Source organism: Trachypithecus francoisi, unplaced genomic scaffold (assembly GCF_009764315.1).
Source record: "Trachypithecus francoisi isolate TF-2019V2 unplaced genomic scaffold, Tfra_2.0 Lachesis_group0, whole genome shotgun sequence".
Classification (NCBI taxonomy): domain Eukaryota; kingdom Metazoa; phylum Chordata; class Mammalia; order Primates; family Cercopithecidae; genus Trachypithecus; species Trachypithecus francoisi.
In genome coordinates, this window is record NW_022681453.1 from 48974426 (window position 1) to 48999032 (window position 24607).

At 42.7% G+C, this 24607-nt stretch overlaps 1 protein-coding gene across 1 annotated transcript in view; it reads left to right on the top strand.

The window, feature by feature from the left end:
* EDEM1 (ER degradation enhancing alpha-mannosidase like protein 1) overlaps positions 1-24607 on the top strand; it is a 32541-nt gene continuing 7934 nt past the window's right edge. The window contains exons 1-10 of the mRNA XM_033210518.1: positions 1-762; positions 7365-7437; positions 11924-12027; positions 14393-14564; positions 15593-15776; positions 17687-17861; positions 19780-19900; positions 20723-20893; positions 22728-22801; positions 23678-23774. Coding sequence (XP_033066409.1) covers positions 254-762; positions 7365-7437; positions 11924-12027; positions 14393-14564; positions 15593-15776; positions 17687-17861; positions 19780-19900; positions 20723-20893; positions 22728-22801; positions 23678-23774 — 1680 coding nt within the window. The 5' untranslated portion in view covers positions 1-253. The remainder of the gene's footprint in view (positions 763-7364; positions 7438-11923; positions 12028-14392; positions 14565-15592; positions 15777-17686; positions 17862-19779; positions 19901-20722; positions 20894-22727; positions 22802-23677; positions 23775-24607) is intronic.

Here is a 24607-nt window from a genome sequence, read left to right on the forward strand (position 1 = left end):
GAGGGAGTGCTGGGCCGCGCCCCGCGAGGCCGGGCCCTGGCCGGGCCAATCCCGGGCCACCGGGCGGGCGAATGCTGGGTCTGGCCGGCCCGCCCGAGAGCCTGGGGGTTGGGGACAATGGGCTAGTTCCTGGTGCGTCACGGGGGAGTTCCTTAAAAGGGAAGTGAGCCGGGCTACAGGGCGAGCGCGGGGTGCGGTGGTCGGCGGGGAGGCCCCCGCGCTTTAAAATAATGCCCGCGGCGCCCGCGCGACCATGCAATGGCGAGCGCTTGTCCTGGGGCTGGTGCTCCTCCGGCTTGGCCTCCATGGAGTATTGTGGCTCGTCTTCGGGCTGGGGCCCAGCATGGGCTTCTACCAGCGCTTTCCGCTCAGCTTCGGCTTCCAGCGTCTGAGGAGCCCCGACGGCCCCGCGTCGTCCGCCTCGGGGCCCGTGGGCCGGCCTGGGGGGCTATCCGGACCGTCGTGGCTGCAGCCGCCAGGGACCGGGGCGACGCAGAGCCCGCGCAAGGTTCAGCGGCGTCCTGAGCCGGGGGTGTGCGGCCCAGCCCACTGGGGCTACGTGCTGGGCGGCCGGGACCGCGGCCCGGACGAGTACGAGAAGCGCTACAGCGGCGCCTTCCCTCCGCAGCTGCGTGCCCAGATGCGCGACCTGGCACGGGGGATGTTCGTCTTTGGCTACGACAACTACATGGCGCACGCCTTCCCTCAGGACGAGCTCAACCCCATCCACTGCCGCGGCCGTGGGCCCGACCGCGGGGACCCGTGAGTAGCCCCCGCCGCCCGGGGCCGGGCGCCCAAGCGCTTCCTTCCGCCCTCCGCTCCGGGGTGCAGCTCTCTGTCCTCCGGGGCCCCTGAGGGCGCCAGGGCCGTTAGGGTCCCGGGCAGCGTCCGTGCGCCGTGTCCCGCCTGAGTCCCTGTGAAGACCCCCGAGCTTGAGGGTGCGGGGTGGGCCGGTGGCCTTCCTCTCCTGATTCTCCCACAATCTCCAAACTTCAGAACTGCTGTCCAGCTCAGTGTCTTACACATGAGGAAACTGAGGTCCAGGACCAGAAGGGACAGTGGCAGTGCCAAGGGCTGGCTGGGAGGGCTTTCCACTTCCATCTCGAGCCCCTCCTCCGGATGAACATAAACTCTAGATGAAATCTCCACGCTCCCCGTGTAAACGCAGCTTCAGAACAAGTCTTTACCCCGTACCCCCACCTCCATCAGATTGCCACACCCACGTCCTTTCTGTGTAAAAAGCCAAGAGTTGACTTCTCCAAAGCCGTCCGTTGAGTTTGAGGCAGAACGGGGTTATAGCCTCTCCTTCTCAGGGGCTGCTGCTTACGCTGAGGATAGGTGGTGGGGAGGGAAGCTATGTGGCCCACATTTGGGGTCCAGATACTTGAGGTGAAATTTATTGGATGCTGAATTGATTGTCAACGTCATTACCCTGTACGATCTGTCCTATAAATTCCCCCCCCTCTCGTGGCGTGGTTGTCAGGGAAGGTCAGGCAGCCCTCCCTGTCCACCAGCCTTGTTTGCAAAGGCTGAGCTCCAAGGTTCACCGCTGTTGACATCAAAGTCCAAGAGGGCAGTACACCCAGCTAAGGACGTCTTACCTGTAGGGAAGGAATGTGCATTGTCATAGACCCTGTTAGTCCAAATAGGTGACTCCCCTCCCCTGGATGGGAGTGGAGGAGTTGGTTTGCTCAGTGTCTTGGCACCATCTGGGGCAAGCATTTTCCTTCGCCTGGAGGAAAGCAGTGGAGTCCAGTCCTTAGGTTCTGATAAGGAAGCCTATAGACTAAACGGACTTGGGTTTTTAAAGTGATGTGGTTATCTACACATTTATGTTTTAAATTGCAGTTTGAGAGCATGACTTCTACCGAAGCAAGGGGACATCCCAGGCAAAGGACTGAGCCTTTTCATAATTCTAGGGAACTGATGAGTTTTTCTTGCTTAACCGTAGCGTTTATTTGTATAAGTGTATATTCTATCTCAATTTTTTTTGAGAAAAAATATTAAATTTTGAAAAAAAAGTATTTGGCCTTTCCAGAGTTTTTGTTTTTTGAGACAGAGTCTCGCAGTGCAGTAGTGTGATCTCCGCTCACTGCAGCCTCCGCCTCCCGGGTTAAAGTGATTCTCCTACCTCAGCCTCCCGAGTAGCTGGGACTACAGGCTCGTGCCACCATGCCCAGCTAATTTTTTGTATTTTTAGTAGAGACAGGGTGTCGCCGTATTAGCCAGGACGGTCGCGACCTCCTGACCTCGTGATCCACACGCCTGGGTCTCCCAAATTGCGGGAATTAAAAGCCTGAGCCACCGCGCCCGGCCATGACCTTTCCAGATTTTAAGCAGTGAATGAATTATTTGGCTCACTTAACTAGAGGGGACTTTATACCTGTAAATGTATTTTCTTTCTGTCTCAGTTTTTTTTTGGGGGTGGGGAATAAACTTCATTAAATTGTGGTTTTGGTTTTTTTTTTTTTTGTCAGCCTACATCATGCTTTAATGTTTTTTCTTTTTAAATCAACATCATTAAATTTTGAAAAACATCATAACATTCTACCAGTTATTTTAAATTTATCTTTGCCACTAGTTCCTGCGCATATGTCTACCCATGTTTTACATAGGCAGTCATAATATGTGTACATATTTTGGATCTTAATTTGTGCTTTTCCACTAGTGCTCTTGGTATTACAAGAAGGGAGAGAGTACTTTCAATAAGTAAGTACCTTTATTCTTGCTCACAGACTGTTTCTCAGATTACCTTTTATCAGGTGGACTCAAGTTGAAAACAGTTTAACGGGGAATTGTGATAACACTTTCATTTGAGAATATGATGGTTTGGAGAGTGAGTTGATGACATTTTAATGTTTTTCTTAATGAACCTTAAGAGTGCTTCTGGAGAACCTTAAGAGTCCCTTCCCAGCAAGGTGAGGTGGTGGTTGATTTAACTTGCTGGTCTTCATGGTATCATGTGTGCCGTTGGCTTTTATTTCAGAATGAAAGGGTGCTGATGAGTGTTTTGGTTTGGTTATGCATTGGTTTGGTTATGTGTAAGTTAAGGTCAGGTTGCTTTGAGACAGATGTGTTATTGGAAAGAGGGTGTTAGAAGTATTGAGGAGGTGGGGATGGCATTAGGGAAGGGTTGTGCCCTGAGCTGGGTAGACCTGTTGGTTGGTAAACCTTTGTTGTCTTTGAGGAGGCCATAGAAACCTTGTGCAGACTCCTCACACTTGCCTTTTACAGAGAATGGAAAAGTTAATTTTTTGTACTCTCTTTCCTTTAATTTAACTCCTCTCAGGCTTTGCTATTTTTGTTTTAATATTTTAAAAAATTTTATTTTTAATTTTTTTGGGTACATAGTAGGTGTATATATTTATAGGGTACATGAGAGATTTTGGCACAGGCATGCAATTCGTAATAATCACATCATGGAAAATTGGGTATCCAACCCCTCAAGCATTTTTCCTTTGTGTTAGAAACAGTCCAATTATACTCTTTTAGTTATTTTAAAATGTACGATTATTGACTGTAGTCCTCCTGTTATGCTATCGAATACTAGGCCTTGAGGAAAGTTTAGAACCAGAATATTGTCATGCTGGCTTTGAAACAGGAGGGTACTTCACATCCCCAAACTAAATAATCTGTGATAAAAATCTTTCATATTTTTTTTTTGTTTGTTTAATTGACAGGGTCTTGTTCTGTCACCCAAGCTGAAGTGCAGTGGCACAATCATAGCTCACTGCACCCTTGAACTCCTGGGCTCAAGCAGTCCTCCTGCCTCAGCCTCCCGAGTAGCTGGGACTAGAGCTGTGCCCCACCATGCTTGGCTAATTTTTTAAAAAATTTTTTCTGTAGAAATGGGGTCTCACTTTGTTGCCCAGGATGGTCTCAAACCCCTGGCCTCAAGCAGTCTTCCCACCTTGGCCTTCCAAAGTGCCGAGATTATAGGTGTGAGCCACCAAGCCCAGCCAAAAATCTTCCAGATTTAAAAAAAATCAAATGTATTCTAACGATTCATTTAACGAGTGAATTTGCCATTAGAGTATTATGTAAAAAGTACACATAGAAAATATTGGTGCTAAACACTCCTACCTTTTCTCTGTAGTCATGTGTGCTCCAGGCTTTCTTGCCTCAAGTACATGTGACTTGTTCTTGGGGAGGTGTCAGGTAAGGGGTTAACATGAAGTAAATAAAACCTGAACACTCTAAAAAGAGCAAATCTTTCTGTCTACAGAAAGCTATGCAAAGTCAGTTCTTCTCACATCCTCAATTTGTGTTGGAGGATCCAAACTTAAAGTTTCTTTGAGTAAATGTGGACATTATATTTTTGTAATCCTGTGAATGATAAACTATAGTTCTGGCTTTTGGGCATGTGACCATTCTCAATTTCTTCTCAACTGTATTGCTATTAAAACAACAAAGCAAATCTCAAATTAGGCCAAACAAATATTGGCCCCTCAAATGCTTAGGTACTCCTAGCTCAAGATGGCCTCCTCTGCATTCCTCTTTCTTTGGAAAATCCTGCCCTCTTTCAGACTCAGGCTCGTCTTGTTTCCGTGACACCATCTAACTGAAGATGATTCTCCTTTATTTACTCAGTTCTCCTTTTGATTCCTTTCCTTTGAGCTGCGATTCCACATTTTAACCTTGTTTGAGAATTGAGTACTGTTGTGTATTCACCTTCATTTCCCTTTGTCTTGTCTCTCCAGATTATCAATCCCTTGAACGCAGGGACTCTTTCTTATGTTATTTCTGTGCCTACACCACACCAGGTAGATTTCTGAACAGCTGTTACAGGCTAAGTATATGTGGGAATTTTTAAAAACACATATGTTTGATTTTGTTAACATAATCAGAAATTTTAAAAACACATATGTTTGATTTTGCTAACATAATCAGAAATTTTCTGTCAAAGGCCATGGTTTTCTCCATCTTTTCTGTTTTGAGGTGAACTTTAAAAATTTACAGTGGGGTGAATGCCATGAACATTTGTACCTGGTGAAGTAAGTGGAGCATTTAGTTGTGCGGTTCAGCCAGCTGGTTACAGGGAAAGGTATTGAGTTCTTGGCTTGATGCACTTAAAGATACCAGCTTAGGTTGGACATTGACAAGAATATCTACAGAGAACAAATCCAGAGTCTTACCTGCATAGTGGGCTGGCATAAATGGAGTCATAATAATTTCATGCTGTTAGGCTAGGAGAGTTTTATGGTGTTTATTTTTTTTTTCTTTCATCCTCACTCCCACTTCCCCCTTATTTTGGCACATTTTGAAAGAGCGTGTAGCAATTATTTGGTAAGAAAGAATTAAAAGTGTTCTAATGAATACCCCAGATCTTGGAGAGGATTTGTCTGACTACTCAGTGGAGAGAAGGAACCCCACAGTTACTGCAAATAATTTTTTTTTTTTTTACTGTGGCAACTCAATTTTTAGTGACTGGGCATTGTAAAAGAAATATTTTAAAACTGGGTCTATTTTAGTTATAGTTTAGAAGGCAAAGCACGATAAACCATGGAAAGGAGTTCAGTACTCACAGTGAGTACCTTCCTTCCATGGGCCTGTGCAGGTGGAGAGAGTGACACATGCCACAGATCTGGGTGTGACTCAGGAGAGGGGAGTTACATATGGTTCTCCTGATTACCATCTAGCTTGGATGCTACATGATGAGGGAGTTGCTTTCTGATGAGGTGGGCTATTAAAGCCCACTCTGTTTCTAAGCAGCAGAGCAACATAGTGAAATATTTACACGCAGCAGAACATTCTTGAGTTGGCAGAATTGGGCATGAGGATCTCCCTGTCTCCTTTGAGCCCCTCCTGCAACCCTTGCACTTTTTGTATCTTTTTTGGCTGTCACTTGCCCTTGAGAGGCCTATTTGAATCCACAGCTCTCGCTTTGAGGGGACCTTTTGCTATTGCATAAGTTTATTTCCAGAGAATCAACAAATAGAAGAAACAGGTGCAATTTTCCAGCCAAGCAGTTTTCTGACTTTCCAGCTTGTAGGAAATGAGATAATCCTAGTTCCTAGACTATAACCCCCATATATATCTTGTTTCAAAAAAAAGTATCTAAAATTTTACTATAAATTCTTTGCTTTAGATTAGGTGGCATAACAGCATAAAACAAGGCAACTGGAGGGTTCAAATAAAATCAGACGTTGGAGCTGTTATGCCTCTTTCACATAAGCCCCATTTCCCCGCAGCTGAGGTATAGACCTTTCAGAGAGCACAGCAAGCCATTACAACACAGAGGTGCTGTACACCAGAAGCTTCTCTCACTGGAAAGTGAGATGAGGACCCATTAGGGTGATCCAAGGAGCAGATAAAGTACTCTGGGATATGGTGGAAGACTGCAGATATCAATGAATCTTGCTGGAAAGAAAACTGGAGCTTTTTTGCTTTGGTTGCTAATAAAATCTTTAAACGGTTGTCTTATGTCTTCTCTTACTATCATTTTTTCCAAGCTTCTGCACTTATTCTCTGGGTTTTTGGGAATGGGACAAATAAATAAATGAAGTCCCCAGAATTTCTCAAACTGTCCTTTATTTTACTCGTTCTTCATCGCTATTCTCCCAGATGTATTAGTTTTTTTGTTGTTGTTGACTTTTTTTTTTAAGTGTTATAAAGAAATGCAGCGCCTGAGGAGCTTCACCCTTGTTGTCATCCTGAAGTTGGTTTCTTAAGGTTGTTTCAGAATGGAAAATTGCTGTAGATTATGGGGGTGAGAGCTGTGTGGCAGAAACGTTTCTGTAGCTCCAGTTAAGAAGGGAGAAAGGCCTCAATTCCTGCTTTGGTTCATGTTAAATGATATCTCAGAATTAATGGAAATAATGGAGACCCTTTGGATGAGTTATTAATGAAGAAATGGTGTAAAGAAGTTAATTTATACCCCCAACCATAGGGCAGATGAGTAATATTGACACTGTCAATGAACGTATTTACTTTGTGTGTAATAGGCTGTGGTGTCGAATTGCTTTATTAAAGTGTTGCAGGTGGGTCGTATGACAAGTGCTCTCCTTTAGTTCCTAATGATTATGAAATCAGAGCTTTTTAAAGTTGGACAGGACCAAAGAGATTGTATATGGTGATAAACCTGAATCTCAGACAGGAGGTAACTCACCTCCTGACTTCCCATGAACATTCTTTCCACTCTGGTACAAGTGTGTCTCCACAGTTCTGTGACTCGATTCTACTTATGAACACTATAGAAAGTGTTGCTTTTGGAGTAGAAAGACCTTTGCCGTATTAATTCACCCATAATTAGTTCCTGAATAAATAAGAGTTGCTGGCAATTACAGTTTCTGATGGGTGTTTAGTTTTATTGTCTTCTCTTTTGAAATAAAGTCTTTTTGTTTAATTTTAATTTTCTTTTTCAGTTCAAATCTGAACATCAATGATGTACTAGGGAACTACTCATTGACTCTTGTTGATGCATTGGATACACTTGCAGTAAGTGTTCACCTTTTTAAAAAAAGTTAATTAAGATAAGATGTTTTGGAGTCGATTATCCCTAGTTCCCTCCAGCAATGGGAATTCCAGGGAGCCTGATAAGTCAAAATGTATCGTTAGCTTTGATAACCGTTATTTATTTTAATGACCTTAATGGGGAGGGCAAGAAAAGTGTTGAAGGTTAAATGAGGGGAAATGTGATTCCATTAAAAAAAGGAGAAGAAATGTATGATTGATTTTAGGGAACCTATTTTTTTTAAACCAGTTTCTATCTTATTCCCTAAAAGAACCCATAGAGAAGCTCATTAATATTGATAATTGCAGTAGTTGCTATTCCAGGAGTAAAAGAGAGAAGATCTCAGGGTCAGCAGGTACCCTGAAATATCGTCTAGCTACTGGCTCCCCCAAGAGCAAGTTGGAATCCTAGTGCCAGTCCTTATGTGGGGCTCCCTAGAAACCTTTCTCTTTTATTTGCTACTTCCTGTTTTGTGGACACCCCATGCCTGAGCTGCCAACGTGGGTGCTGACATTACCTCCTCATCCTGTGGTTTTGCTCATTGACTCTGGAGAACTGGAGACCTTTGAGCAGATATGAAGAAGCACCTTGAAAGTAGTATGGCACTCGGTGTGTGGTGCCATGTCTGTGTGCTTCATCTGCTTCACCTTTTGCCATTAAAGCAGTTTCCAGGGGACTGTATTCCAGCATAGTGCTGTTTTAAAATCTTCTTAGTAAAGGTGATTTTACAACCTCTTTGCTTTCCTTCATTGTCCAGCAAGTCTTTACCATGAGAAATTTCTTATTGTAGTCTAGCCCATATCTTGTACTTAATAATTTATTCTTGTTTCGTTTAACATTCCATAGAATAGTTTAAAGCTGTCTGTTAGGAGTTAGAATTGGGGCCCAGCACAGTGGCTCATGCCTGTAATCCCAGCACTTAGGGCGGTTGAGGTGGGCGAATCACCTCAGGTCGGGAGTTTGAAACCAGCCTGACCAACATGGTGAAACCCCTTCTCTACTAAAAGTACAAAAATTAGCTGTGCATGGTGGCGGGCGCCTGTAATCCCAGCTCTTCAAGAGGCTAAGGCAGGAGAAATGCTTGAACCCAGGAGGCAGAGGTTGCAGTGAGCTGAGATTGTGCCACTGCACTCCAGCCTGGGCAACAGAGTGAGACTGCATCTCTGGAGACACACACACACACACACACACGAATTGGGCAATGTGCTAGCCAGGTTTGCATTATGATTATCTAGTATCTTGCTAGTAGTAGACTTACCAGAACTTGGAAAGAGCTTGAGAGATCATTCTACATCCTCATTTTATAATTAAGTAGTAGAAATAGGACTAGGCCCTTGGTCTAATAGGAAATCTGGGGGTACTGATTTAGTATAATTTAAATTGCAAAGCAACTTAGTTTCCCAATATCTCCTTCTGAAGTTATTGCTGCTCTGTTTCAGTCATTTACCATCACTGATCAAAATGTGCCCAGACGAGTATGTTCGACCTTAGAGCTAATTTGTTGATGATACCAGAGGCTGACTCAGCCTACAAGTGTTACTTAAAGGAAACGTCCTAAGACTCATGAAAGCTTACTCTTTCTCCCTAAGAGCTTTGTCTTCTTCCCTTTTTTTTTTTTTTTTTTGAGACAGAGTCTTGCTGTGTCGCCAGGCTGGAGTGCCGTGGTGTGATCTTGGCTCACTGCAACCTTCACCTCCTGGGTTCAAGTGATTTGCCTGCCTCAGCCTCCTGAGTTGCTGGCTTTTTTTTCTTACTTTCTTTTTTTTTTTGCCCCATTTTGTTTTTTTAATCCCCCTACCATGCCTACTATTCTGTTGTTCACCATAGTCTCCCCCACACTTAATGGTGTCTGGTGCATAGTAGCAGTGCAAATGTTTGTTCAAAAAATGAATTCTAACTAATGAAGCATTTCCCAACACAGATTCTAAAGGTATTTACTCCCTGAAAGAAGAGTTCTGTTTCCAAATGGACTTGAGAAATTCTGTATGTCTGGTCCCACTGTTAGAGAGCCACAGTACCCATCAGCATTTTAAAGACTCTGAGAAGTCCCAAACCCATTTAGCTCCTCTCTCCCATTCAGCCTTTTTCAAACATGAGTGAGTGAGTTCAGAACGTGGTTACTCAGGGTTCTGTAGCTATCTGACCATAATGGTAAACTACAGTAAGTAAGAGTTGTTGACTTCCTTCACCATCCTCACTTGATTTGAGCTCATGTCAGCACCTGCAGCTTCACCAGATATTGTTGCTGGTAAACATCTGTAAGAAAACAGACTCATCTCTGTGGTTTTAATTGTAGAATATCCGGCCTTTAGTGCTTCAGGCCTGTTTTTCAGGTGTACTTCTGTTGAGGTTTTCCTTTTCTTTTGCTAACATTTAAACAGGCTTTAACAGATATGCTAGGGAAACATTGTGAAGATAGCAGTCCCCTGACCATTGGATGCAACTTGCAGCATTATTGCATCATCTTCTAAAAAGAAAGAACCGAAAGCTAGAAATGTCTGTACTTACTCTGTAGGTTATAGCAAAATAATGATGAGGTGGAAAAAATGTAGCAGACCAATTAATATTAGGAAATAATATTTGTTATTATATAATATATAATAATATACAATAATACATACTTGAAAGTAATGTCTGATGAAGAAAGAAGTAGTGTCTCAGTTATTTTAGAAAGTTTATTTTGCCAAGGTTAAGGACACACCCATGACACAGCCTCAGGAGGTCCTGATGACATCACCCACGGTAGCTGAGCACAGCTTGTTTTTATACATTTTAGGGAGACATGAGACATCAATCAATATATGTAAGATATACATTGGTTCAGTCCAGAAAAGTGGGACAACTTGAAGTGCTGGAGGTGGGGTGAGGAGGCACTGCTAAGTCATGGGCAGATAAAAGACAAATGGTTACCTTTTCATAAATTTTTCTTTTTTTTGAGACAGAGGCTTGCTCTGTTGCCTAGGCTGGTGTGCAGTGGTGAGATCTCGGCTCACTGCACCCTCCGCCTTCCCAGGGGTTCAAGCAGTTCTTGTGCCTCAGCCTCCCGAGTAGCTGGGATTACAAGCGTGTGCCAGCACACCTGGCTAATTTTTTGTATTTTTAAAAAGTAGAGATGAGGTTTTGCCATGTTGGCCAGGCTGGTTTTGAACTCTTGACCTTAAGTGATCCGCTCACCTTGGCCTCCCTAAGTACTGGGTTTACAGACCTGAGCCACCATGTCCAGCTGGTTGCATTTCTTTTGATTCTCTGATTAGCCTTTCACTGAATACAGAATTTACCTGTGACAAAGGTAGAGGAATAATCACTTATGCCTTTGCCTGGCTTAGTGAATCTGCAGTTTTACATAAACAGTAGGGCAGAGGAAGCAATCAGATATGCATTTTTCTCAGGTGAGTAGAGGGATGACTGAGTTCTGTCCTTTGTTCTTACCTGTGAAGATAAACTGTCAATTTACATTGCCAGGGTAGAATTCAGCAGAATTGTTTTAGAGTGAAGATCTTGAGGCCCACAAGGAATTTCCTTCTAGATAAATTATAAGGGATATATATATAGTTTTTTTTTTTTTTTTTTAAAGTCTATGTAACTATCTTATTTAGGAATAAAATGGGAGGCAAGTTTGCCTGATGCAGTTCCCAGCTTGACTTTTCTCTTTGGCTTAGTGATTTTGGGGTCCTAGCAATTTATTTTTCTTTCACAGTGTGTCTTTATGATGTCATTATAGTGTTAGGGTTTCATAAAATTTTGAGTGGAATGAAATAATTTTGGTTCAGGTTAATCTAGAAAGTTTGATGCCCAACTGTGCTTCATACAGGAGAGAGTAGCTTAGTGTGACATTGTATCTACACACCCAAAATAAGAATCATAATTCTAAATCACTTTTTAAAAGGACATAGAGCTGAGTATTCATATATTTTGTTTCCTTTAAATTAGTCACTGGTTTTATCCTGTGCTCCAAAAGATATTACCCTGTTTCTCAAAGTGTTTAGACATCTGGATAACAAACAAGTTCGTTCAATTTTCCAGATGTTTTGGTCTCCTGGGAGCCAAGCACCCAAGCCGCTGATTTATTTGAGGAGCAGACAGAAAGACATATTTTTGTTTCTTCAGTTTTCTGATTTATTTGTATACCTGCCAGAAGTTTTAGAAACCACAGTGCCTGGCATGTTCAATAAGATCATAGTGAAGTTTGCTGGAGAGTGGAGTTGGGAAGATGAGGAGTGCCAGTGATTTTACAAGGAATTATTTTCAGTTTTGTCCTTTGGAGATAGGGCTCTTGAGTTGGAGGAAATGGGCCTGCCATGTGCTGGTAATATATTCTAAGAAATAACTGCTTTTCTATCTCTTGTGTTTCTACTTCTATGGTAGCAAAACCACATACAGACGTTTAGGTGACGTGACTAGGCTGCTGTGATGATACAGCCTCAGTTTCATTTCAAGTTGCTGTAATAACCTGTGTTCCTGTTTTTAAAGGTAATGGGAAATTCATCTGAGTTCCAGAAAGCAGTCAAGTTAGTGATCAACACAGTTTCATTTGACAAAGATTCCACCGTCCAAGTCTTTGAGGCCACAATAAGGTAAAATAATGAATATTTATAAAATGAATTGGAGACTTCTTTTTATGTGTTTAAAGAGAAAAATACCTGTGAGGCTCTTTTCACCCCAAGATCCAGGCAGGGAGTCCATATGGGCTTTATGGGTGCAGTATGCATTTTTCATGTTCATATCATATTTGTCAAAACTGGAACAATTATTTCAAAGTAATCACATCCCGGACTGAAGGGAAAGACACATTTATATTTTGTTTTGTTTTTATAGATTAAACTCTTTTTTTTTTTTGAAATGGAGTCTGCTGCCTAGGCTGGAGGGCAGTGGTGCAATCTTGGCTCACTGCAATCTCCACCTCCCAGGTTCAAGGTATTCTCATGTCTTAGCCGCCTGAGTAGCTGGGATTGCAGGCACACACCACCACACCTAAGTTTTGTATTTTTAGTAGAGACTAGATTTCACCATGTTGAGCAGGCCGGTCTCGAACTCCTGACCTCAAGTGCTCTGTCTGCCTTGGCCTCCCAAAGTGCTGGGATAACAGGCGTGAGCCACCATGTCTGGGCACATTTATGTTTTAATGGGCGTGTAAAATAGGTGTCTGTCTAGTACAGAATTTCATGGTTTCCCTTTATAGTCTGATTTCATTCCCTTCTTTCATGGTGTCCTAGGACAACCCCTACATATTTCTGAAGGAAATGAGAGTTTCCCATCTTACCACCCACAGAAAATCACTGCTTAGCATTTTAGTATATTTCCTTGTTAGGTATATTTCTCACTTCTATTTCTCTCTCTCTCTCTCTTTTTCTCTCTCTCTTTGTTTAATGGATTGGGATCATACTCTATACCTAGTATATTGTATATTGCTTTCTTTGATATATTGTGCTTATTTTCCTATTTACATTTTTTGAAAATTGTGTTAACTGCATAACATTCCAGTTCACAGATATAATACTTATTTAAAATTAAATTTGTGGGCCGGGCGCGGTGTCTCAAGCCTGTAATCCCAGCACTTTGGGAGGCCGAGATGGGCGGATCACGAGGTCAGCAGATCGAGACCATTCTGGCTAACATGGTGAAACCCTGTCTCTACCAAAAAATACAAAAAACTAGCCGGGCGAGGTGGCAGGCGCCTGTAGTCCCAGCTACTCGGGAGGCTGAGGCAGGAGAATGGCGTGAACTCAGGAGGTGGAGCTTACAGTGAGCTGAGATCCGGCCACTGCACTCCAGCCTGGGCGACAAAGCGAGACTCCGTCTCAAAAAAAAAAAAAAAAAAAAATTTAAATTTGTGAAAACCTTTGTTCTGACATACGTCACAGTCTACTTCAGATCTTTAGAATGGGACTTTATGGGTCTACAAGGACTTAGGTGTAAGCTGGTAGTCTGCTGCCTCTTAGTAGGTCATTTTTTCCTCCTCCTCTTCACCTTGCCTCTTTACCAGATGTTAGGGTATTAGGGAAGTTGCTTGGCAGCCAAAACAACAAAAATTACTTAGTATTTGTTGTCTTACTTTTCTGTTTTTTTTTTTTTAATTTGAATTAAATTGCTTTTTTTTTTTTTCTCATTTTAGAGCAGGGTCTTGCTCTGTTGCCCAGGCTGGAGTGCAGTGGTGCTGTCACGGCTCACTGCAGCCTTGAACTCCTGGGCTCAAGTGATCCTCCAACCTCAGCCTCCCAAGTAGCTGGGACTACAGGCAAATGTCACCATGCCCAGCTTCTGTTTTTTATGAGTGTTTTCCCCAAGGAAAATAAATCAAGAGTAATAATACTAATAAGTAATATTTATTCTGAGAACAATTAGTATACTCTTTTTTTTTTTTTAAGAGACAGAGTCCTGCTTTGTTACCAGGCTAAAGTGTAGTGGCATGATCATAGCAGCCTTCAACTTCTAGGTTCAAGAGATCATCCTGCCTCAGCCTCCCAAGTAGCTGGGACTACTGGTGTGTGCCACTACACCTGGCTAAGTTTTTTTTTATTTTTAATAGAAACAGGGTCTTGCTTTGTTGCCCAGGCTAGTCTTGAATGCCTGGCCTCAAGAGATGCATCTCCCTTGGCAAAGTGCTGGGACTACAGGCGTGAGCCACCACACCCAGCCAACTCCCTTTTCTTAATGCCCTAAGATTTAGATTACCAAAATTGTTAATATTTTAAATAGTATTGTTTTTGGTAGTCTCGGATAAATGATTCCCTTTCTCTCTTTTAGTAATATGGTTAACAAAAATCAATCGTGTATTATTAGAGCTAGAAAGGAATTCAAGAGGCCATTAAGTCAGGTCTCTCTGATGTCAGGCAGTTCTGAGTCTATGTGGATATGAACATACTTCTATCTTTCTGAATTGGATTATGTGCATTTACAAGCAACATGATTGTATTATCTTTTTGTTCTTTCTGTCATTAGGGTCCTGGGAAGCCTCCTTTCTGCTCACAGAATAATAACCGACTCCAAGCAGCCCTTTGGTGACATGACAATTAAGGACTATGATAATGAGTTGTTATATATGGCCCATGACCTGGCGGTGCGGCTCCTCCCTGCTTTTGAAAACACCAAGACAGGGATCCCGTATCCTCGGGTGGGTAGACTGCTGTGACCCTTTGTGTTTGACAATTCACCATCTTCCTGAATTAAAATTCTTTGTTTATTAATTTATTTGGGAGAAGGAATGGGATGGAGGTAGATGAGAAAAGCAGTGTCCTTAGAAGAATTTGGCCTTAAATATGATGTAAATATTTTAAAATTCATTCAGCATTTACTTAGCATCCACTGTATGAAAGGCAAACAGTGATATATCTGACTTAGTCCTTGCCCTTAAAGAGTTGATGTTCTGTGAAGTTCAGTATTCTTACATGTGTGATTTGTATTCTCTGCTACAAAGCAGTGTCGGGAGTTTGTCTTCATCTCTGATTTGGGTATATTTTCCCAGAGATCCTCACATGGGTATTGTGGGAGCTCAGTGAGTGAGCTTTTCATTGCTTCGCATGGATTGTCAAATAAGGGCTGCACAGACCAGCAAGTTAGCTGCTGATTTAAATGCCAGGATCTGGAATTAGATTATATATTTGTGACATCTGATTTGCTAAGCCCAGAACTCCTCTGGTAATTGAGTCAGCCTTTTAGGTAACTGGCTGAGAACTGCCAGAGGACAGAGCCTTCATGATGAAACTGGCTGTCATATTCTGATAGTGCCTCCTTTCTCTCCCGGTTTGAGGTTTGTTTAGGTGCTGAGCAGGAGTGAGTTCATAGTGGTTTATTTAAAATTTAGAAGAAACTCTATAGTTTGCCTTTGTTTCTAACCCTAAAGCCTGGTGCTTGTGTTACCATGAAGAAAACCTGCTGGAAAGAGAAGGTTTAGTGAAGTGTTATAGCCATTCCCTGAAGACTGGCCCTTATTAATAAAGCAAGGCTCTGCTGTTCTTATTTTCTTGTTTGTGTCTTTTACATTTAATTCCCATATTCACCTCAGATGTATCTTGGAAGGCAGAGGACTGATTCACCGTGGTAAGCTTGCTTTATTAGCTGAGTGTAGTCTCTGAAACCTGGCTTTTCAGCCCTGTGGATTCCTTAAGTTTTGTCACAGTCTTTGTCTCTTCCCTTCCCCAGGTGAATCTAAAGACAGGAGTTCCTCCTGACACCAATAATGAGACATGCACAGCGGGAGCCGGTTCCCTCCTGGTGGAATTCGGGATTCTGAGTCGACTGCTGGGGGACTCCACATTTGAGTGGGTAGCCAGGCGAGCAGTGAAAGCCCTTTGGAACCTCCGGAGCAATGATACGGGATTACTAGGTGTGGCACCTTTACCCACCACTGGGACTGCACACTGATTGGTCCCCTTGCCTTTCATCTTCTCTGGGCTCTGTCCCTTTTTCACTCTTTAACTCAATTGACAACGCAGAAAGAATTGTGTCAGCTGTGTCTAATTTCTTTATGTGACCGTTTGCAGAGAGGCTACATGGTCTGATGGAAAAGAATAGTTTTTGTGTTTGAGGGCTTCCTTCTGATTTGGATCCACTGGCGTATTCTACTTAAAAATTATTGTTAATGGAAATGCCATAAAAAGAACTGCCTCTGAGGCAGATTTTATTGCTTCAATATAAGGTTCTAAATATAGGAATTTAGAGTTACTGATGGAGCAGCTTTTTCCTTTTAAAAAATCTGGGCCTGTGGTAGTAGATTGAAACTCCAGATTAAACCTGTATGAGGTGGGTTTTTTTCCCTTAAGAATGTTTGATCAAGATGTTACTTAAAAATTATTATGGAAAATTTCAGAGTATAGTAGAGAGAAACTATGATGAATAATAACCCCTATGTATGCATCATTTATCTTCACTAATTATCAGTATTTTGCTAACTCAAGGTGTTATTTTATTTATTTTGAGATAGGGTCTCACTGTGTCACCCAGGCTGGAGTTCAGTGGTGCGATCTTGGCTCACTGTGGCCTCCACCTGCCGGGCTCAGTGATCCTCCTGCCTCAGCCTCCCAAGTAGCTGAGATGACTGGTATGTGCCACCATGCCCAGCTAATTTTGTTTATTTTATGTAGAGATAGGGTCTCACTATGTTGCCTGAGTAGTCTCAAACTCCTGAGCTCAAGCGATTCTCCCACCTTGGCTTCAGAAAGTACTGGAATTACAGGTGTAAGCCACTGTGCCCGGCCTGGGTGTTATTTTAACTCATGTAACTGTCTTAAGTTCTGAAATTTATGTATACATTTGTTGTATTTAACAACAGCAATAGAAATAAAGAAGTCACTCAGATTGTCAACTTATCACCAATAGTTGACCAGTGTCACTTCAGATTGTCAACTTTTTGGGTTTCCATAGACCCTTTCAGCCTGGCATGTGTAACTTTTACATATTTTTCATTATAATATAAACAAATATTTTGATTCTGCCTGAATATGGCAGATTATTTGTTTCCAAGTTGGTGCCTTGCTTTCATAATTACCACTTTTGTTGTTGTTTTTATTATTTAAAAAAATTTATCCTTTCCCTTTTCTTTTCTTTTTTTTTTTGTCTTTTGAGACAGGGTCTCCCTCTGTCACCCAGGCTGGATGGCAGTGGCACCATCTCTGCTCACTGCAACCTCTGCCTCTCAGGCTCAAGTGATCCATGGGCTCAAGTGAACCCTCCCATCTCAGCCTCCTGAGTAGCTGGCACTACAGGCACCCCACATCGCACCCAGCTAATTTTTTGTATTTTTGGTAGAGACAGGGTTTCACCATGTTGCCCAGGCTGGTCTCGAACTCCTGAACTCAAGCAATCCACCTGCCTCGACCTCCCAAAGTGCTGGGATTATAAGTGTGAGCCATCATGCCTGGCTACTTTTTCTTTTTAAAATCATCTTTTTTTGGATAAATTCCCAGGAATGGCAGTACTGGGTTAAAAAGTCTGTGAAAAACTCTTGGGTTTTGAAATGCATCGTCAATCTGGAAAAGCAAAATGACAGACCTATTTTTATTTTGCATTAAATGTTTATCCCCATGTTTGTGTCAGTAAATGCTATATATTTAGAAAGATGTCTAGGCTAACTTAGTAATAAGACTGACAAAAATGTTAGATCCAAGCAGCCACTCCTCCTGTATGCCAAGGATAAAGGTGCTGAGGAGCAGTATGGTTGGAGTAGGAGGTGTGTCCCCATCCATGTCCTCTCTGATGAGACAGTTGGGACCTCAAGTGCCTTGTTTATTTTTGCAGGCAATGTTGTGAACATTCAGACTGGCCATTGGGTTGGAAAGCAGAGTGGCCTGGGTGCCGGGCTGGACTCCTTCTATGAATACCTCTTGAAATCTTACATTCTCTTTGGTGAAAAAGAAGACCTAGAAATGTTTAATGCTGCATATCAGAGTATTCAGAACTACTTAAGAAGAGGGTATGTCTCCCTAACATCTCCTCTGTTACCTTGTAAAGCACATAGAATGCATTCTGAAGTGTTTGTATTTTTTTAACATAGAATCACAGGGTCTTTTATCTCTGCCCTCACCTTACCACCTCTCCTAGTTTGTCAGTCATCTGGGGGCAAAGAGCTGTGTTAGCTTTCTGTCGCTGCATAGCATAGTACCCCAGAACCTAGTGGCTTAAAACAACAAGCATCATCTCATGAAGTTTCTTAGGGACAGTAATCCAGGAGCAGCTGAGCCAGTCACTCTGGCCCAGGATCTCTCCTGAGGTTGTTGTCAAGCTGGTGGCCAGGGCCACAGCCATGCCAAGACCTGATGGTGCTGGGAGATCCCTTCCAGGCTCACTTTGGTTGCTGGCAGGCTTCAGTTCCTCATTGGCTGTTGGCTGGAGGGCTCAGTTCTTTGCCAAGGGGCCTCTTTGTAGGTAGCTCATGGCCAGTGGCTTCCCCCAGAATGAGTGATTGAGAGAAAAAGAGAGAAAGAAGCCAAAATGGCAGCCACAGTGCTTTCATGACTAATCTGGAAATGATATACCAATACTTCTGCCAGGCCGTTAGTCACCCAGATCAACCCTGATATACATACAGTGTGGGAGGGGGCTGTGCAAGGGTGTGACTCACAGGAATAGAGGTTCTCGGGGGCTGTCTTAGAGACTTGTTGCTGCTACAGGGGCTGACACATCCCAGTGTTTAACTGTGGCTTTAATTGCAGATAAATTTGCAGGACAATGTTTTGGTTCTATTACTTTCCAAAGAATTGTTAGGACTGGTCTTTATACTTGGTGATAGAAAGGACAATTACCACATTTTTTTTTCTCTCTGAGTTTGTTTAAAACAATGTTATTCACTATTTTTTGTCATGCATCCAGGATGACAGGAGAGAGAGAGCCATTTGAAGCTACAATGGCTTCTACCTAGTGTCACTCTCTTATCCCAGGTCTTTTTCTTTTTTTTTTTTTTGAGTCAGAGTGTTGCTCTGCCACCCAGGCTGGAGCGCAGTGGTACGATCTTGGCTTACTGCAACCTCTGCCTCCTGGGTTCAAGCGATTCTTCTGCCTCAGCCTCCTGGGTAGCTGGGACTATAGTCACATGCCACCATGCCTTGCTGATTTTTGTATTTTTAGTAGAGATGGGGTTTCACCATGTTGGTCAGGCTGGTCTCAAACTCCTGACCTCGTGATCTGCCTGCCTCGGCCTCCCAAAGTGCTGGGATTACAGGTGTGAACCACCACACCTGGCCCCCAGATCTTTCTTTGTATGTATTTCTATGTTGAGTGTCCAGTTTTAGTGCAAGTGATAGCTACTGAGCTTCCAGCTTGGTAGGATTTTCTTGGGTCCATTTCTACATTGCTGTTGTAGGAACCACTTGTATGTGCTGTGTTTAAGTAAGGGGCCTTTTGGGTGGAATTTATTTATTGTTGCTTCTCAAAGCCACAAACTAAATTGAGCAGTAATCCCCAAGGGTCTTGCTCTGATGCATTTCTCTAGGCCCATGCTGTAGGGCATTACTAGAGAAGAGACTCTTTGTACCAAAAGAACCAAGTTTTTCTGCTCAGGTGAAATCCAGCATAGACCCATGCTATATACTGAATTCTCTTATGTGGCAGGGCTCTTAAATGCAAAGCTCAAAGTGCTTTCTGCAGAATACTGTGAAATCCTGACATATTATAATGGCTGCATTAGGAACTTTGATCCTGTGGTAAATATTATCTTCTGCTAGAGTCTAATGTAGATAGTTAAAGGCAGTCTGTCTCCAAAGGTTTAAGGAATGAGTTAGGAGAAAAAATTAATGTTAATTCCATTTAAATGAAACTACCAGCAGCTGCTGGAGAGGTAGAGATCTGTCAGTGAGCTTTCTTTTCATCAGTGAATGTGCTGCTTGGGTTTGCAGGCGGGAAGCCTGCAATGAAGGAGAAGGAGACCCCCCACTCTATGTCAACGTGAACATGTTCAGTGGGCAGCTGATGAACACCTGGATTGACTCTCTACAGGCCTTTTTCCCTGGACTGCAGGTATTTTGCAATCAGATTTCCTAAGAATAACCATTCACCGGAAAGGGCTTCTCCCTTCCTTTCTTTCTTTTCTAATACCCTGAGCATTCTCTGTCTCCTTTGGATTTGGGAGGTCACTAACACTATACGTCTTCATCTCTCTGTTTGTGAAATTAGTCTCCAGAATATTGAACAGAGCCATTCCACACAATTGCAAAACCATGCTTGAGAAGTGACTGTATGTGATTTTTGTTTTTGTTTGTTTGTTTTTGTTTTGAGATGAAGTCTTGCTCTGTTGCCCAGGCTGGAGTGCAGTGGCACAATCTTGGCTCACTGCAACCTCCGCCTCCCGGGTTCAAGAGATTCTCCTGCCTCAGTCTCCAGAGTAGCTGGGATTATAGGCGCCCACCATCACACCCGACTAGTTTTTGGTACTTTTAGTAGAGATGGGGTTTCACCATGTTGTCCAGGCTGGTCTCGAACTCCAGGCCTTAGGTGATCTGCCCGCCTCAGCCTCCCAAATTGCTGGGATTACTGGCATGAGGCACTGCGCTGGGCTGTGTGTGAGTTTTGGATAATTATCCCTCAGTTGTTTATTCCTTGTTCATTAGTACACGTACTCTGTTTTTCTGTTTGCAGTTCACATCAATTTGGCATTAGTGACCAGATAGGGAGGGCATTTATTTGTCTGGGTTGTCACTTTTGGGTTGGTTTTGTCTTTAACCGTATGTATAGGTCAAGTAAGAACTCGGGGGTAGAGGAGAGCCCAGGCAGGCCCTTTGTGGCATGTCTTGTCACTCTAGGAATGGTATCTCAGCCTGATGACCTGTGTCCTCTTCTTAGGTGCTGATAGGAGATGTGGAAGATGCCATCTGCCTTCATGCCTTCTACTATGCCATATGGAAACGATATGGTGCCCTCCCTGAGAGATATAACTGGCAGCTGCAGGCCCCTGATGTTCTCTTCTACCCACTGAGACCAGAGTTAGTGGAATCCACATATCTCCTCTACCAGGTACTAGAGTTTTGTTTTGTTTTTCTCTCTTTCACTGCCTCGCCTGACCTCAGCAGTTTGTTGTTAATGAACATTTGCTGATTTAGGGTTATGTTGTTTCACAGTGACTCTGATTGAGTTACCCCCATCTGTAGTCTTGTTAGTGTTCAGTGTTATTCGTGACTTCACAGGACAGAGAAGGCATTTGCAGTGAAATATGTTTTTAACCTCATATTCTACAAAGCTGAATCATGTTTTTACCATAGGACTCATATCTCATATCCTTAAATATTCATGAGGAAGATTTTGTACTAAGGTGTTTTCCAAATGTATTTGGACCAGAAGACCCGTTTTTAGGATGCAATTCTGCACCAGTGTACTGTGGAGCCCCGGTCTGTGTAACAACTATTCAGATAAAAAGAAAATTCATTTTCTTGGTTGTAAAGGAAATCATCTGGGATTCATCTGGATGCCTGTTTTTGTTTATATATGTATATAAACTAGTGTTCATCCTTTGTGAAATTACTTCAGTGGCAGAGGGAATGTGACTTTAACTGTGAAATGTCTTCTTCCTGACAGTTGAAGCCAGATATTTATACTTCTGTGCATGCCATACATATGTACACGCAGAGAGTCCTCCATTCACATGCACAGCAGCACGAGTGGTTAACTCACCAAGAAACTGACCTTGGTGAAATTCAGTAGGCTTGTAACAGATGTCCACTGTGGACCAGCCTTAGCAAGCAGAGCCTGAGTTTCAGAAACTCTGGTAATGGGGCTAGCACTAAGGTTTGAATTTATTTATTCAACAAGTTTTTTTATACCGAATCCTTGCCATTTGCTTCAGATGAAAAAAGGGGAAAGAAATCCTATGAAACTAGTAGTAGTCCTCATGCCTAAAAAGGGACCTCCTGAGTTTTAGATAACCTTTCAAAAAAGGAAAAAGATGATAGACACCTGTTTGGCCTTTCTGAGCCCAGTAGAGCAAGGCTCTACACAGAGGATCGTGTGCCGATTACTGGCTGATTTCTCCTCTTAAGCTTAGTCCTGTAGTCTGTGAGCTTACTCCTCTGTTTCTTTCACTGCTTCTTTCGTGTGTTCAGCTTCTCCTTCACGTTGACAGAGATGTCTTGCACTCTACAGCTTTACCCTCTGAAGCCATACCCTGTGCACTTTTAATCTGGAGACTGCTAACCTTGTTGTTTTCTTTGTTGCTGCAGTCTGGTGCTAGGCAAGAATTAAAGATCCCCAACTTTTAAACTGTTTGTTGGATAAAGGCTTATCTTCCCAGAGAAGTGTTTTTCTCTAGTAAAACCATCTAAGAGCATGTGTGAGAAGAGTAGGCAACTGAGGACTGATTTCTCAGGGTGACTAGAGAGGAAAGGGTGGCGGCTTCCTTTTACACTTTGGAAAGTCTTGTTCCCATCAGCCTTTCCTCATGGTGCCATAACTGGAATGGTGGCAAGGTCCTGTTTCCTGTGCCAGTATCTTAAGTTTCTGGAGAGTTCCAAGGCAAGATAGAAATTGGATTTGTTCTCAGATATGGTGCTGTCAGGGTGGGCGTTGTTTTATTTCTAATCATGATGGGAACCAAAGTAGAGTGTTGTTCTACCCTGGAACAGATGGTCTTACCCCTGGCTAAAGTTAAACAAGTCACAGGTACGCTTTGATGTGAACTGACGGAATACCCTAGTCCTCTAACCGTTGTGACCCTGCAAGGTAAAGGACCTGGGCCCTGTTTCTTCCTTTGGCTGGCGACTCGTCTCCATGGGGAAACCCCGCAGTCACCATGATATTTGTCGATGGCATGTCTTCCAAGCCCATGCTGGATCACATTCTCTCGTGTTCTCTCTAGGCAACCAAGAATCCCTTCTACCTCCATGTAGGAATGGATATTCTGCAGAGTCTGGAAAAGTACACAAAAGTCAAGTCAGTTTTCTAAGTTCCTTCCTTTTTCTGTCAGCCACTTTTATTTCAAATTGTTTTGGGGAAATATCCTAGTTTGCATTTTAATTTATAGAACCCGGTCATTAATGTTACATTTACAGGGAAATTGCTTACCTTTTGGTGTAGTAGAACCTTTCCATTGTAGTGAGACCTGCCCTTTTTTTTCTGTGAGGTTCTAGCAGATTATGGGTGTTCATTCTAACTTCTTTCCTCTAGTTATACAATAACACATACACTAAAATGTTTAGGGAGTACAGAAAATATAAAGCAGTAGAATATTATCACTGTAATCTCCACATACAGAGAAAACTGTAGTCAGTATTGAAATGTATGTACTTATAATCTTTTAAATATATTTTTATATATGATGTGTGTGTATAGGTATATATAAGAAACATACTCTGTGTTTCAATTTTGTGACATGCTTTTTTTTTAACCCGCTATATCATGTTTTTCTTTTTAAAAAGTACTATCTTAAATAATAAGTCAATACTCAAATAATAAGTCAATTCTCAATAATAAGTCAATTCTACAAGTATTAGGACTAGACATTTAAATTAGTCCTTTTAAATTTGTTGCCAATCATTTTCTTGGTGCCATGTTATGCTTCTGGTCAGCCCCCTGCCACCACCCCCACACCCTGTAACTCACCTGATAATTTAGCAGCCAAAAGCACTTGCTAAGTAAATTTGCAAACAATCCAGGCTATAAAAAAGGGGAGCCCTACAGTGTAAACATAGTTTCATATGGTGCTGGATGACTGGTTGATTATTCTGAAAAGAGAATGTTTCTGCTTCTTAAGTGAATCAGCAGGTGGGAAGGAAGAGAGGCAGGACTGACCTGACGATTGTTTTGTAGGTGTGGGTACGCCACGCTGCATCACGTCATTGACAAGTCCACAGAAGACCGGATGGAGAGCTTCTTTCTCAGTGAGACCTGTAAATACTTGTATCTGGTATGTGTGTTGCAAGATGAACCCAGAAATACTTAGTATTGCTTAGAGCGAGCATTCGCATAGTCTTCTATCTGACAGGTGCTTACTGGGCACAGCTACATGCTGGACATTGTGCATTCCCAGGATGCAAATGCTGTCAGAACCAAAGGATATTACTGTCTTCTTTCATGGTTTCCAACCTTGTTGAAAAGTCATTTGTCAAGTAAACCAAGAATTGAACTTATGATTACAAACTTACGACGTTAACAGGACGAGTTTTAGAGTAAAGGAAGGTGACCCTGTAGGGTGTGCTAGGTGGGAAATGCTGGTAATGATTGATACAGAACCAGCGTTAGTGTGGTGGTAGGGGGAAGACGCCTCTGAGGAAGAGAGCTGTGTTCATAATGGCTTCTCACTTTTCTTGATGTATGTGATCTTGGCCAAGACCTGCAGCTCAGCCTTGTCTCTGTCCATATACACATCCTCAGGCACGTGATTGTGTATGTGTGTGTGTGTGTGTGTGTGTGTGTGTAGAGACAGAGAATTTCTGGACCTGGATGAAACCTTTGATATTACCTAATGTTCATATGTTCATTATTTCCCTCACAAGAACTACAGCCTACACAGAGATCAGGCGACTTGTCCGTAGTATGGGGGTTGCTGTGGCAGAGCTGAAATGTGAACTGTGGTCCTGACTCCCTGTCTGGTGATCTTTCCACTTCACTGCTCTTCCTCCTGCATACAGTTGCTCTCGTGCCCTCCTGCCACTTTCCTCAGTATGGCCACATAGAAACAGAGGACAGGATTTCCAGGTTAGAAGATAGCATGGCAGCTGAGAACTTGGGCAGAGGGTC